The 14058-nt window shown below is 35.8% G+C and overlaps 1 protein-coding gene across 1 annotated transcript; it reads left to right on the top strand.

Annotated features, from left to right (window-relative positions):
- The first annotated feature begins 792 nt into the window (after positions 1-792).
- Positions 793-13201, top strand: LOC135606110 (dnaJ protein P58IPK homolog B-like). The gene is made up of 9 exons (XM_065096914.1): positions 793-1064; positions 2629-2794; positions 4119-4320; positions 4416-4576; positions 4657-4750; positions 4841-5053; positions 6610-6690; positions 11393-11611; positions 12946-13201. Exons 1-9 carry the CDS (start codon positions 965-967, stop codon positions 13114-13116), a joined length of 1407 nt encoding a protein of 468 aa, XP_064952986.1. The 5' UTR covers positions 793-964; the 3' UTR covers positions 13117-13201.
- Positions 13202-14058: the final 857 nt, after the last annotated feature.

The following is a 14058-nucleotide window of genomic DNA, read 5'->3' as shown; positions in this document are numbered from 1 at the left end:
TATTTCTACCAGGTCTGGCTGGAATACATAGATTGATTCATTTTTTTCCCATTGATTTCGATATTGATGGTTTTCAAAGCATGATTAGTTACAGCATAACAATGGGGCAAATGTTTTTGTTTTTTAGTTCAGTTCATAATAACATGTTATTGGTATATAATAGTCTGATTAAGAATTGGTATAAAACTATAGAGGCTGTGATACTGAGTGGCTGTGATATCTTTGCCAATCAAATTTGACCATATCATTTAGATATAAAACAAATGTGATATTTCAAGGAGTCTCTCTCTCTTTTGTTGATCCTATCATGAACTTTGAAATTAAACATATTAAGAGAGTATTTTATATCATACTGTCAAAATAAAATTTCATGCACCCAATGAAAAAGATCATTCATGACAGTAGCATGATACTATTAGACTCAAAACCCTAATCATTATTCATTGGCTCGCAAATGCGTCTCATGCGGTTCACAGCAGGCCGGGCTTGTGAAGCCCGCAGTAGAAAACCGAGCGTAAGGGCCATGGTTTACGTGGGCGCCCCTCATTGGCCGAATTGACGTGTATCGCCCCGGTGGCGAGGTCCTAGAATAAAAATGCGTCATCTACATTTTCTTAACGCCCTTCCCTGAGTCTTATCTGCCTTTTCATTGGTGATTTATGTGAGTCCCACAACAGGCTTCGACACTATAACAGGTAAGAAAGCGGGTTTCGAATCGAAGCGTTCCTGTAGATATTCAAATTACCGAAGGGAAACGCCATTAGAAATGGGAGGAAAACCGAACTAGAAACTAGAACAAGAGAGGAAAACAAGGGGGGTGGGGTGGGGGGAAGCCAAATCTCGGACAGCGACGAGCCGAGGGACGCAGCTTCCACGACCGATCAGTAGCCACCACTTTCTCCTCGATCTGCTCTTCCCTTCATCGATTCGTCGCCCTGGGAAAAATCGGTGAACCATCTTCTCGATGGTCGTGCGGATCCGACGCTCGGCCGCCACCGCGGTCCTGCCCCTTCTTTTCTTCCACCTGCTCTCCGCCTTCCACCGGCCGGTCTTCTCCGCCCAGGGTACTCTATCATTGTTGTTTCTTCTTCGTTTCGTGATTGGAGCCTTTCGGAGCTCATGATTCTAGATTTGATGTGTCAAATGCGGTACTCGTTGTGGACCTTTTGGTCTTTAAGCCATTTGGTTTTTTTGGTTCTGTGGTTGATGTTGTAGATCGCTTGGTGCTGCTAACTGCTGTGCCTCCAAGTTTGTTGCTTGGGGTGCTTAGTAAGAGCCTCAAATTGATTCCTTGAGGTTAAGCTGATAAAAACAAGTGATTTTATGTACTTTAATCCACTTAGCATTTTCCTAAGGATGAACACTAAGTCAAAGGGAGAGGAAAAAAAGAGAGAGACAAACTTGTATTTGAGTGGAAGACTGGACTTTTAATGCCTCGTTGGTGAAGTAGCGCTTCGACGTTTAGCAAATTTCTTTCGAAAGGATAATTGTTAGGCTCTATAGGTTTCTAGAATTATGGTTATATCATAAAAATTAAAACAAAAAATTTATCAATACCTTAGTCATTTTTTCTGATTAGCACATCCTTTAACCATTTAGCTTTCTGGGCATGATTAGAATTAATCTTGTTTGAGTTCATCATTTTGTTGGAAGGTACATTTAATTATTTGCATGGGACAACCACAACTGACTCTTTTGTGCCTGAATATGTTGGTTAGAGTGGCTGATGTTGTAGATAGCTTGATGTGCCAGATACATAGGAAACCTATATGATGATCCTGGAGCATGATTGCTCCAAAAACTGTAGAAAGTATTCTCTTAGAGGGTCTGTGATATGCAAAATTCATTATAAGTGATAGAAGATGGATGCCTTTTTTGAACACTTTCTAGCAAGAGGATATATTGATAGGATTGAGCATATAGTTTATCATTCTAAGGACATTAGAAACACTAATAGGCTGATAGAGCACATATTACCTCTATTATGAGCTTAGTATTTATCATAATTTCCCTTTGTTTCTGTAGACAAAAGAAACTATATTGTCGATGTGGAGAGGTATTCATGGCAATTCTAATATGCTCACAACTTCTGATTGAAAACCCAGACGATAGAGCAAAGTTACTGAAACCAAGGAACTGCCAAATTTAAAAATACACACGTCTCCATCTGTTCTAATAATTATTTGCTTGTCATTCTTGTCTTTTCTTTTCTCATAATATGCTACTACGACAGCCTCTTTTTGTTTGACCTCTCTATATTTGCTTCCAAATTGCCATTCGTAGATTCTAGATAGAACATAGACAACCACAGACAGGTTTACCGATTGGTTTCATGCTTTACTTTGATTGCATAGACCTGCAAAAGGGCTTTGATGCCAAGTTTTAACTAATGATTACATCTCATTCCAGTAATTGAATAGGTTATTATATTTTCTAATGCTAAAATTACACTTACAATTCTATTGCTCTATCTAATGTAAACTTAAAATGACTCTTGTTTGTACCTTCTTTCAAAGAGTGTTTTCTGGTGGTTATTTCTATTGTTTTAATACAATTATTAAGTTATATACAAAATTTATATAATCCCAGACTTTGTAGTTTTCTGATCCTGCTTTAGCATATATGAAGACAGCCAAACAGGTGATGCTCTAGACTTATTGAAAAGAGCCTCTGAAATGATAAAAGTGAAGCGACACCACGATGCAGTTGGACTTTTAAATGCTGCTATAGAAGCAGATCCAAATCTATCAGAGGCCTACCAGCAGCGTGCTACTGCTTTTCTTCACCTATGTAGGTATGTTTATTTAATATTTTGTTGTTTGCTGACCTTGTATCAATTCATTTTGTTTGTTTGTCTGGCATTGCAACAAGTCATGAACTGATGATGCAACAGAAAAAGCTTTTTTGATGCTTTTAGTATGGGTCTTACCATTTGTACTGAAGTGTTTAGAATAACTTGTGAATTGGAAAACAAACAATAAGATATAGTATCTAGAATGGAATATTGTGTATATATCTGCTTAACATTTTTAAGACAAAGCGAGAAGATTGTTGAAGCCTTGAAGGTATATGGTTCTTATTCCTGGAATAAGTCTTAGAGGTGATATATAGAATGGAATTATCTGAGGGGATCATAATTTGTATCATTATCGCCACCAAAGTTGTACCTTGTTTGATAATTCTTCTTTGCAATGTTGGATCTAGAATCATTGTTGTTAAAGGTCTTAAATAATGGAGTGATGCAAGAAAGTGACAAATAACTTTCAGCAGATATGTGCTGTATTTTCTTTCATCTTCTCTTCTATTGTGATCAAATTAAATGTTCTAGTATGCTTAACTTTTTGATGCGGTGATTACTCACAAAGCATCTTAGTAACCCATTTAACAGGCACCGATTTGTTTCATCGAGAATCTGAAGTTTGTATCTTCATTCTTCATTTTGTTTGGTTGAATATATCACAAAGTATAAGAAAATATGGTGACTTGAGCTTGGAAAATAATAAGTGTTAGCATTTCTGTCTAAGAAGAGGCTTGTAGCTTTTAAGTTGTTTGAGCAGCCATTTACTGTTCTTTAGATTTTTGACAATATGATGCTGAACTTATTGCAACTATATATTTGCCTCCAGAGAATTGAACATAGCGTGTCGGGCAGAAAAAGCATATGTAGTGTATTGGGTAAGATGGCCTTTTGTGGATCTCACATGAAGGTATCTTTCGGAGAATAATGAAATCTAAATAGTCAAAACCTACATGAAAAAACGAAGCAACTGAAGGGGAAGAAAGAGGAGGATTGGGATGATAAGGTCTTGCTGCTGATGAATTCCCTATATTGCATGTTAGACGTAAAATAATTTTGCATCCCTAAATTGGTGTCTTATAATGATTATACAAAAGCCAGAGCTGACCTTGATGAGTCATACATAACTAACCCACGAGAGTTTTCTAGATATTATAAATTCAAAAACAAAAGAGTTCCTTAAAATCAATAAACATAGTGGATGGTAACCACATACCACAGTTTGGTCAAAAGTAATAGCTACACAATGACACAGGAATTCTGACTTTTGTGGGTGATATAGCTTTTATGACAGAAATAAGGAAAACATTGACAAATGCAGGTTTGAGGACTCTGGGAAGGACTACAAAAAATTCCTGGAGCTAAAGCCTGGAACTTCTTCAGTTGAGAAGGATCTTTCTAAGTCATTGCAGGCCCAAGATGCACTGAATTCTGCATATAGTCATTTTGACTCCGGTGACCATTCAAAAGCACTGGACTACATTAATAAAATTGTCCTTGTCTATTCGTCAGGCTGCTTGGAGGTACTTTTTGGAATATATTATGTTCAGTTATGCATACTAGACAAGATATTTATCTATTTGCTGCAGTCTTACGCTGCGTAAGTTTGTATTTGCAGGCAAAAATTCTCAAGGTGAAACTACTGTTGGCTCTGAAAGATTACTCTAGTGTAATTTCAGAAAGTGGGTTTATACTAAAAGAAGATGAAGATAACTTGGAGGCACTCCTAGTACGTGGTCGGGCATATTATTATCTCTCCGATCATGATGTTGCATTGAGGTTTGCTTTTCTGAATTTTTATTGGAACTTCCACTTAGGGATCTTAATGTTGCTTCTAAAATTTCTTTTATGATTACCAGGCACTATCAGAAAGGGCTGCGTCTAGACCCAGAGCATAGTGATCTGAAGAAAGCATATTTTGGATTAAAAAATCTGCTAAAGAAGACAAAAAGTGTAAGAAAAGGACGATAATTTAGAAGCGTTATGTAAATTCTAATATCATTAACTATTAGAATATTCATTACATTACTGAGATTCTTTCAGGCAGAAGACAATGCTGCTAAGGGAAAGTTACGTGTGGCTGTTGAGGACTTCAAGGCTGCCCTTGCATTGGACCCCAATCACACAGCACATAACGTGCACCTTCACCTTGGATTGTGCAAGGTTTTGGTTAAACTTGGGAGAGGAAAAGATGCTATTGATAGTTGCACAGAAGTGCTCAACATTGATGAAGAGCTTGTTGAGGCCTTGGTCCAGGTTTGTTATGACCTTTTGAGTGGCTATATTCTCAAGTTCTATCAGTCCTCATTCTATTTTTATCATTTGACCGGCACTAAGGGGTGCAGAGTGAACATATAGACATGATACTTCAACATAAGTGCTGGAAGCTCTACCAGAGTGCCTATGGAATAATGCTTGTTCATGTTTCTGTTTTGACATCTTGTTTTTCAAACTCTGTTGGATGTATTACTTACTCAGTTTACTTGTAATCTTGTTAGAAAGTAGAAACTATAATCTGAACATGTCTGGAGCAATTGTAGTTTCATAATTTTTACAAACAATTTTTGAACACCCTGAAAACAGTGTACTTAGATGCATTTTTAATGAAATTAAAACACTTTCCAAGCCATTGAATTTGTGAATCCAATATATCAAAATATTTGTTCTGAAAATTCATTTAATATTATTGTATGCTGCCTGCAGCTAAAGTACATCCACGATCATTTCTTGCTACCCTCTCTAGTCCCCTAATATTTTAGAGATATATAGGTTAAGGTTTGACCAAAAGTAGAACTATGTTCATCAGTGACATAATTTTGAATAGGATCAGAGGTTCTGAATTCTGGTAATATGTTAGGAGTGCAAAGATCACATCCATGTGGAGTACTATTCAACAGGAATTCCACATGCCATGTTTATTCATGCTGACTGGCAGGTACCATTGTGGCATGACCCTGGTGCACCACAATTCTGTTGGATGTTACAATGTAGCTATAGGCTGTATGGTGCCTGTGCCAATTGGTACCTCTCTTGCCCCTACAATGCAAATTACTGCCGTGAGAGCATGCCATGAAAATGAAAGTCTTGCTTCCTGAGTCATTGGCATGTGGATCAAGTGCACATAACAGTTTGAAGGTTTTATTGGATGGATAAATAGGTCAAGTGAAAAAAAAGGTAGTGTTACAGAGAATGAGTAGGTAGTAGCCCACTCAGGCAAGCTATGTACATATGGTATGTGTCTGTTCAAGTATCAGCATGCCTTAGTGACAAGGGTTACTTCTTAACTTATCAACCTTTTTTGTGGATGAAAATTGGTGTGGACACCTGAAGGCCATTCATCTAAGATCCTTTCTTATTTCTGCATTTCCCAGATATCTTTGTTTGTGAAAGACATTTGTTTAAATTTTACTTGATGGTGATCTTACTGTGGAATATTATTAGATTGAAATGTTTATTATTAAAGTGATTAAATAATTCTGTAGCCTGGATTTTCCTAATGTATTGGACCTCAGATCAATGTGGCCTATGCAGTAATTAAGTTGCCAAGTTATTTACATGTTCAAATTGCCTTCTTTGACTAAGTGATGATTTCTCCTACTATTGCATCTCACAACTGCTAATTGCTGTATTTTTCAGATTTTATTTCTTTCTATGATATGATTTTTTATATGATTATTTTGATAAACAATAACCACAATTTTTTGTGTCCCAGAAGTTCCTATAATATATTGCAGTAGTACTTCTTGCACAAGTAGTCTTTTTTGCTCAGAGTTGGTGGCCATTGTTTAAGAGACCTAGCTTCTTCTTTGCAGCGAGGTGAAGCTAAACTTCTAACAGAAGATTGGGATGGAGCAGTGGAAGACTTGAAAATAGCTGCTCAAAAGTCTCCACAGGTTTGGTGCATGTTCTGAATCTTTGCACGTGTGCATTATGGAAATAAATAAATTGTTTTGGATGCTGCTTTCTGCATTCCTTGCAAGCTTATATTCATGCATAGCCATCTCTTTTGAAACCAATTAAGGGAGCAGTTGGTTTTGTCTGCTTGCAGACACTTGAGTAGGAAGTATAGATGGTTTCTTTTCTTTAAGAGCATAACATACACGACTTTGGATTTCAATAGCTTCTTTAAATTAAATTGTCTTATATAGAATTGTTTAGTCAATTATAGTAACTTACATTTGATGCATTTGGTTGTGTAAAAGAAAAATCATTATTGCAAAGATGATTTCTACCTAATCCATTTCTTTCTGTGTATTTCTTTCATAGTAAATACTGTACAAAAATTATAATGGTGTTGCATATGTAATTAGAAATGCAGAGTGCACATGCATAGTTACCTGTATACACTATCCAGTATGGTTGTATATGTTATAAAATTTGGAGACTGAAGTAAAATATTTATTGGAAAGGACATGTTTAGCAAGTAAGATGATTACTAGGACTACTAGACCTTCAGTGCATCATCGAGCTTATTGTATTGGAGCTTTTTTGTGTTTGGTAGAAAAGCTGGACTGTCTAGCTCAGCCTCAAGCATTGTTCTTTCTCCCTTTGTTCCTGAAGAATTATCTATTTCATTCCTTCCAAGTATTTTGTCACTCTTACATTCTTATTCACTCTTATCCTTGTCCATTCACCAATTAACTGAGTCAAGTTGCATGGGTAATCTGTCGCATTCCAAAATTATTTGAGCTTTCCCCGCCTGAAATGCATGATGGTGGCAAGTATTTTGTCACTCTTACATTCTTATTCACTCTTATCCTTGTCCATTCACCAATTAACTGAGTCAAGTTGCAAGGGTAATCTGTCGCATTCCAAAATTATTTGAGCTTTCCCCACCAGAAATGCTTGATGGGGGCAAGTGATTAATGTGTGGAATGTCTTCTGTTTCAATGCTGCAGAGGATGCAGTGTCTCAGTTAATGCATTCCTTTGTGATTTGTGTTTTAATTGATACTTAAGTTTCCATCTCTCTTTTCTTGCACACTTGATCCTAGTTTACAGCTACTGACACTTGCCTCATTGTGTTTTTTCCTTGAAGGAACTGTCTTGTAGCTCTGTCATTACCTTTGACTGTCCAACTAGGTAATTTGAATATATTCATATAGTCAATGGGACTTATGTAACTATCTTCCGCTGTATGATAACAGCTTAGATTTCCATTGATCAAGCCTTCTTTCTGCCTTATTTACTTTCGGAATCCAAACAGTATTTATGGTTCCTAATCTTAGTGCAAGTTTTTAGATTATGTGGTCCTATCTAATTTGATAAGATATATTATAGTTCTGATTGGATTCTGTTGACGGTTATTAGCCAATAGAAAGGAAATCCAATTATAGTAGGATTCCTTAGGAGATGACCTTGAGGAGAGGAACTCTCTTAATTACTTATGCTATACCCTCTACTTTCGTTCATATATATATATATATAAGACTTTTTAGGGTCTAAATATTATGGATACGAGATAGAGACATGAGACCATGAGACGTGGATACATGATAATCATTGAGAGATTATGATTTCTCTCTCAGCCTCCCTTGTCTTTAATCCATCAATCATAGTGGTTCTGTGAAAGGATAGGAAAAGAGGAGAAGGTGAGTCTAGTTCTCCTTATAGATCGACAACACTGTAGTTTTTGAATCCGAGAATGGTGCCCTTGTAGATCAAATAAAGGTTTTTCTAGATGACATCGAAAGGTACGCATCGTAAATCTGATATATTGTTATTTAATTTCAATCTTGGCATTAAAGTTCCACATAACCAAGGTTCGCAATACCGTACCGTACCGGAGTTTCGACCTGGGCTCGGTACTGGTACGGTACGGTATAATGGTGCTACAGTACTGCTACAGTACCGGAAGCCTGTCGGACCGGTACGGACCGGTACTGCAAACCATGCACATAACAGTAGCATATTATAGTTTTTATGTTTACAATTGATAGCAGAGTCGAGTTTCTTGAAATCAAATACCTTAGATTTGTTAACTTTGATTTATGATGCTTAAATGATCCGTGTATATTATCGATCTAACTTCCTATCTATTCTGTCTTGTCGCTTGCTTATAGGCGACTTAAGGTTCCTTGTATTAGATCAATGTATTATCGTCGATATCTTGTTGTCGACGATAGTATTATTGAGGACTGCGATCTTCAATGATCGATAGTCTTGTGGCAGCGATAGTGGTTGTGCAGCGACTGCAATAGCATCGTTGCGTGTGGCCACTATGGTGGATTTGTTGGCCATGGGCGACTGTGTCGGGTAGCGTATGCACCACAGCAGTAGTAGGCGGCTGCGCACAATGATGGTTGCACATTGTGGCGGCCACACAGGTGGTAGCAGCAAGTGGCTATGTATAGCAATAGCCACACATCGTGATGGCCACGCAAGCGGCAAGTCATCTGCCTCATTGGCCGTGCATCGCGACGGCCACGCAAGCGACGACCGCGGGCCGTGCACTAGGTTGGTCGCGTAGGTGACAGCCACACAGGCGACGGTTACCAGGTGGCGGTAGGGGTTCTTTTATAAAACTACAGTTTTACCCTTATATATCTCATTAATTTTATTTTAATCTTTTTGATAGTTTTGCCCTTTATAAGTTCTAATTTTGCTTTATATCCTATCAACAAAATTATAGTCTTTCCCCTAAGAAATTAAGAATTTTTTCTTTATATCTATGATTTATTTTTTAATTGTTATTGAATCTAATCATGACTATATTTTGATTATTTGATTGGATGTATTTTTTATTAAATCTTAGGAAAGTTAAAGTAATTGCTTATTGCATCATCAACCGTGAAAGCTGAATTTATGACATGTTTTGAGGGCACAAATCAAATTTTATGACTGTAAAATTTCATCTCAAGACTTGGTGTGGTCAACTTAATTGCTAGGCCGCTGAAAATATTTTGTGATAACACCACAACAATTTTCTTCTTTAAGAATGACAATTACTCTAGTGGTTCCAAGCATATCAAGATAAAATACTTTGTGGTTAGAGAAAGAGTCCAAAAACAATAAGTGTCAATTAAGAACCTAAGCACCACCTTGATGATTGTTGATCCATTTACTAAGGCTTTATAGTATAAAATATTTAAATAACATATTTTTAAAATGAGGCTTGTAAGCAAACCATAAAAGATATAATGACTCGTGTTCAGGTGGATGTTATTATTGACATTTTTTCTTGCTTAATTAAAGTTATTTATTTCTGCTATTCTGTTTACATTTATGTTTATGCATATTATAGTTGAATGTAATAATAAGTTTGTCTTGACAAGACAAATTATATGGATCATTATGAACTATATTAGAAAAGATTAACAGTGTTGTGGTATATAGAAGGGAGTGTAACATTGATGACATATAATTGCTATAACTCGCATTGATAGTTTGACTTAATGTAGTATTATTATGCTTATTGGATTTATTGGCTTGTCTTAAAATTTATGGCCATGTATAAAATGTTTTTCAAAATTTTTTAGAATCCAATTAGGTAAATTTTTTTTAAACAAATTTTGTTTTGTTTATTTTGATTTTGAATTTCTTTTATATCTTACAAATTATTGGGCCAAGTGGGAGAATGTTAGATTATGTGGCTCTATCTAATTAGATAAAATATATTATAGATCTGATCTGATGACAGTTATCAGCTAATAGAAAGGAAGTTCACTTATGGTAGGATATCTTAGGAGATGATCTTGATGAGAGGAACTCTTATAATCACTTATTTTAGACCCTCTGCTCTCGTCTATATATAGACAGGACCTCCTGGGAACTAAATACTACAGACACAAGACCATGAGACATGGATACGTGATAGTTATTGAGAGATTACAATTCCTTTCTCATCCTCCCTTGTCCCTAATCCATCGATTATAGTAGTCCTGTGAAAGAATAGGAAGAGATAGAAAGTGAGTTTAGTTCTCCTTGTAGATCGATATCATTGTGGTTTTCGGATCCGAAGACGGTGTCCTTGCAGATCAAATAAAGGTTTTTCTGGATGGCATCAAAAAGTGCACATCATAAATATGATATATTGTTATTTGATTTCAATCCTGATATTAAAGTTCTTCTGCGTAACAGTAGCATATTATAGTTTTTATGTTTACACAAGTTCCCAGAATTTATTTGTAAGTGTTTCTGAGTTGCTGCCGAAGATATCTCTCAGCTCTTGATTAGGTCCATTCATCCCAGTTGGAAAAGAACTGCTTTTGTTATATCTGATTTTGAAGCCTGAAATCATCCAAAGTGGTCAGCATGAATTCCAGATTGTTGATCTTTTTACATAGGCTTGTGGAACAGAAGTGTGTCATTGGAACATCATAGAATGTTGATGCCATTTTGGGTGATCACTTTTGCTAATCCTGAAGAGCTGCTGGCAGCATAACGTTAACCATTCTGCAAAGATTATCGTAAACCAAACAAAGAATTGTTTCATTGTTGGAATATTTCATGAATAGGATCATAATAGTTCCATTCTCATGTTTTTGATTGAATTCAATATTACTTACTTTGTTGACATGCTATATTATGCATTTTATCAAATTAATTGAAAAAAAATGTCAGATGGATATAAATCTTACTGTAATTCTATTTTTAGGACATGAATATTCGAGAAGCACTGATGAGGGCTGAAAAATCATTGAAATTAAGCAAACGCAAGGACTGGTACAAGATCCTTGGTGTTTCAAAAACTGCTTCTGTTGCAGAGATAAAGCGTGCATACAAGAAGCTTGCTTTACAGTGGCATCCAGATAAGAATGTTGATAACCGTGAGGAAGCTGAGGCCAAGTTTCAGGAAATTGCTGCTGCCTATGAGGTAATACAGGCTTAGATGTAAATTTTCCTTTTAACCTAGCATTCTATTTGAAGTTTTCCTAGCTTAAAATAATGGTTTCTTGTTATCATTTTTTAGAATGTGATTTTTTTTGTTGTTGTCTATGAATTGGGTAGTTATATGATACTGTAGTTTTTACATTTGAAAGAAAAAAATGCTAGCTTCATTTTTGTTGTAATTTAAGTTGAAACTAAGTCTTTCTAGCCAGCATTTAACAATTACTTGCTTTTTTCAGTATTATAGTTTCTGTCATTGAAGTCATGTGCAGAACAGTCATTCTTGCCTTTCGTTGCTTTGCACAAAGCGTCGATCAACATATTGTTCAATCATATAGCAGTAATTATTATTGTATATGCTAGTTCGAGCTGCAGTGTCATTTTGCAAATTGTTTCCTGAACCTATCTTGCTTCCTTAATTTCATTATTTTGATAACAGAACTAGAGATCATTTAAGAGAGTTAAAATGACTTGATGAATTGCCCATGGGTATCGATGGAGAACTAGGGGATCAATCAACTCTCCAAGTAGTTGAGAGTAATTAACACCTTGTTGGTGTTATGCACGAAAATTGGCTATTTTCTTTCTTATTACCAAGAAACCAATATTGTCAAAATTATTTTAGATCAAGGTTTATTGTACCGTAACATACCGTTTGATGAGTGGTACATATCGGTCCGATAGGGGATCGGTATGGACAGTACATACTAGTTTCTCAGTATGTCTCATCGTACTATATGTTGGTACATTAATATATATCATACCGATGGCTGATTGATACATCAGTACGGATTGGTTAGGTGAATCATATTTTAGATATTTAAAAATATTGCAACAATAATCTAACTGTCATTTTACTATAATTTTCATACCATGTTGAAGCTCGCTACATATTTACAATAATTATATCTATAGCCGAATTGCTTGTTATGCTTAGAAACAGTGTGCTGTTTTGTTTACCAATACATTGCAGCTACTTGGTTAAATTGTATGAACTGTGGCATCTACCACCGACAACAATAACTACTCTTAAGTGAATCAACCTCTCGTCTTTGTTAAAGTAGATAATACATGTTCCATGTTTCAAGATTGCTATATAGTATGTTCTCATAAATAAATAATGTATTTATTTTGCTTCTCAATTCTTTGCATTTTTCTCTGAGTTGTTATCATGATAAATTGATCAAATAGCACACCTGGATTTGTGATTGAGGCAAGGCAGAAATCCTCAAACAGTTATGAGGAATGGTTATATTTTTTTCATATGGTCGATTCACACTACTATCTGATCGTGTAATCATCTTTTCTTCTTAAATAAAGGTGCTTGGTGATGAAGAGAAACGTGTAAGATATGACAGAGGCGAGGATCTTGATGAGGGTACGGGGATGGGAGGTGGAGGCTTTAACCCTTTTGGCGGCGGACAACAATTCACTTTTCACTTTGATGGTGGATTTCCAGGTGGTGGATTCCCAGGAGGGTTCGGATTCTAACTTCTGATGACACTCAACCGTTCCCAAACTTCTTCCCTATGATCAATGCTTACTCACTGACAGAAGTGCTTTAGGAACACGGAAATTAAGCAACCAAAGTAACTCAGAATATGTTCTTGATAGACCCCAAAATTACTAGGGGAAGCTCATAAGCAACAAGACAGTGATGCAACATCTATTGGAAGACTTGCAGTGAGCATCCCTGTCACTAGAACACCAGCATTGATTCTTTTTTTGTTGTGAAGAAGACCTTGTCATCGATTAAAAAAAAAATTCAGGTTCTTCTAAATAAATGCTGATGGTTACAGAATTTTCCCCTAAAATTATGCACTTGTAGCTGTTCCAGATGCAGAAAGTGCAAGAAAAGCTTTACTCTTCCTTTTAACTGGCTGATATATGGTACATTAGTACTAGGATGCATTTGGCAGCTGGAAGAGTGGAATTGCCATCAGCAGAACGGTGCAAACCATTCTATTCCCAAATCGAGGAGCATCCCACTGAATGTTTTGAGGAAGAGCCGTGTAAGGTTAGCTACAATGCTTTCGATTATTTATGTTTTCTAATTATTTTCCGGGATGATTTTTCATAATAAAAAGAAAGCCTTTCTTTTTAGGCTTTTCCTGAAAGATGCCCCCTTTTTCAGATTTTCCTAACAGTATTTTTTTTTTTTTTGTCTTTGTCTAATTCTTAATATACTCTTGACTTGACTTGATAGTTAGTCATTTATTTCATTTCTTTCTCTTTCTCTTTCTTTTTCTATCGAGGGATTTTTTTTTATATTATTCAAAACATTTTTAACTCCATAAAAAATATTGAGGTTTTAGTGTTTTTAAAAATATAAAATATTTTTTTTTTTGTATAGGTTCATAACAACACTCTAACTCATGTAAAAGTCAAATTATTTTAATATTTATTGTTTTAAAAGAAAGAACCATACTTATT

This window comes from Musa acuminata, chromosome BXJ2-2, assembly GCF_036884655.1.
Source record: "Musa acuminata AAA Group cultivar baxijiao chromosome BXJ2-2, Cavendish_Baxijiao_AAA, whole genome shotgun sequence".
Classification (NCBI taxonomy): Eukaryota; Viridiplantae; Streptophyta; class Magnoliopsida; order Zingiberales; family Musaceae; genus Musa; species Musa acuminata.
Note: the sequence above shows the minus strand (reverse complement) of the source record. Positions and strands in the feature narration are given on the sequence as shown.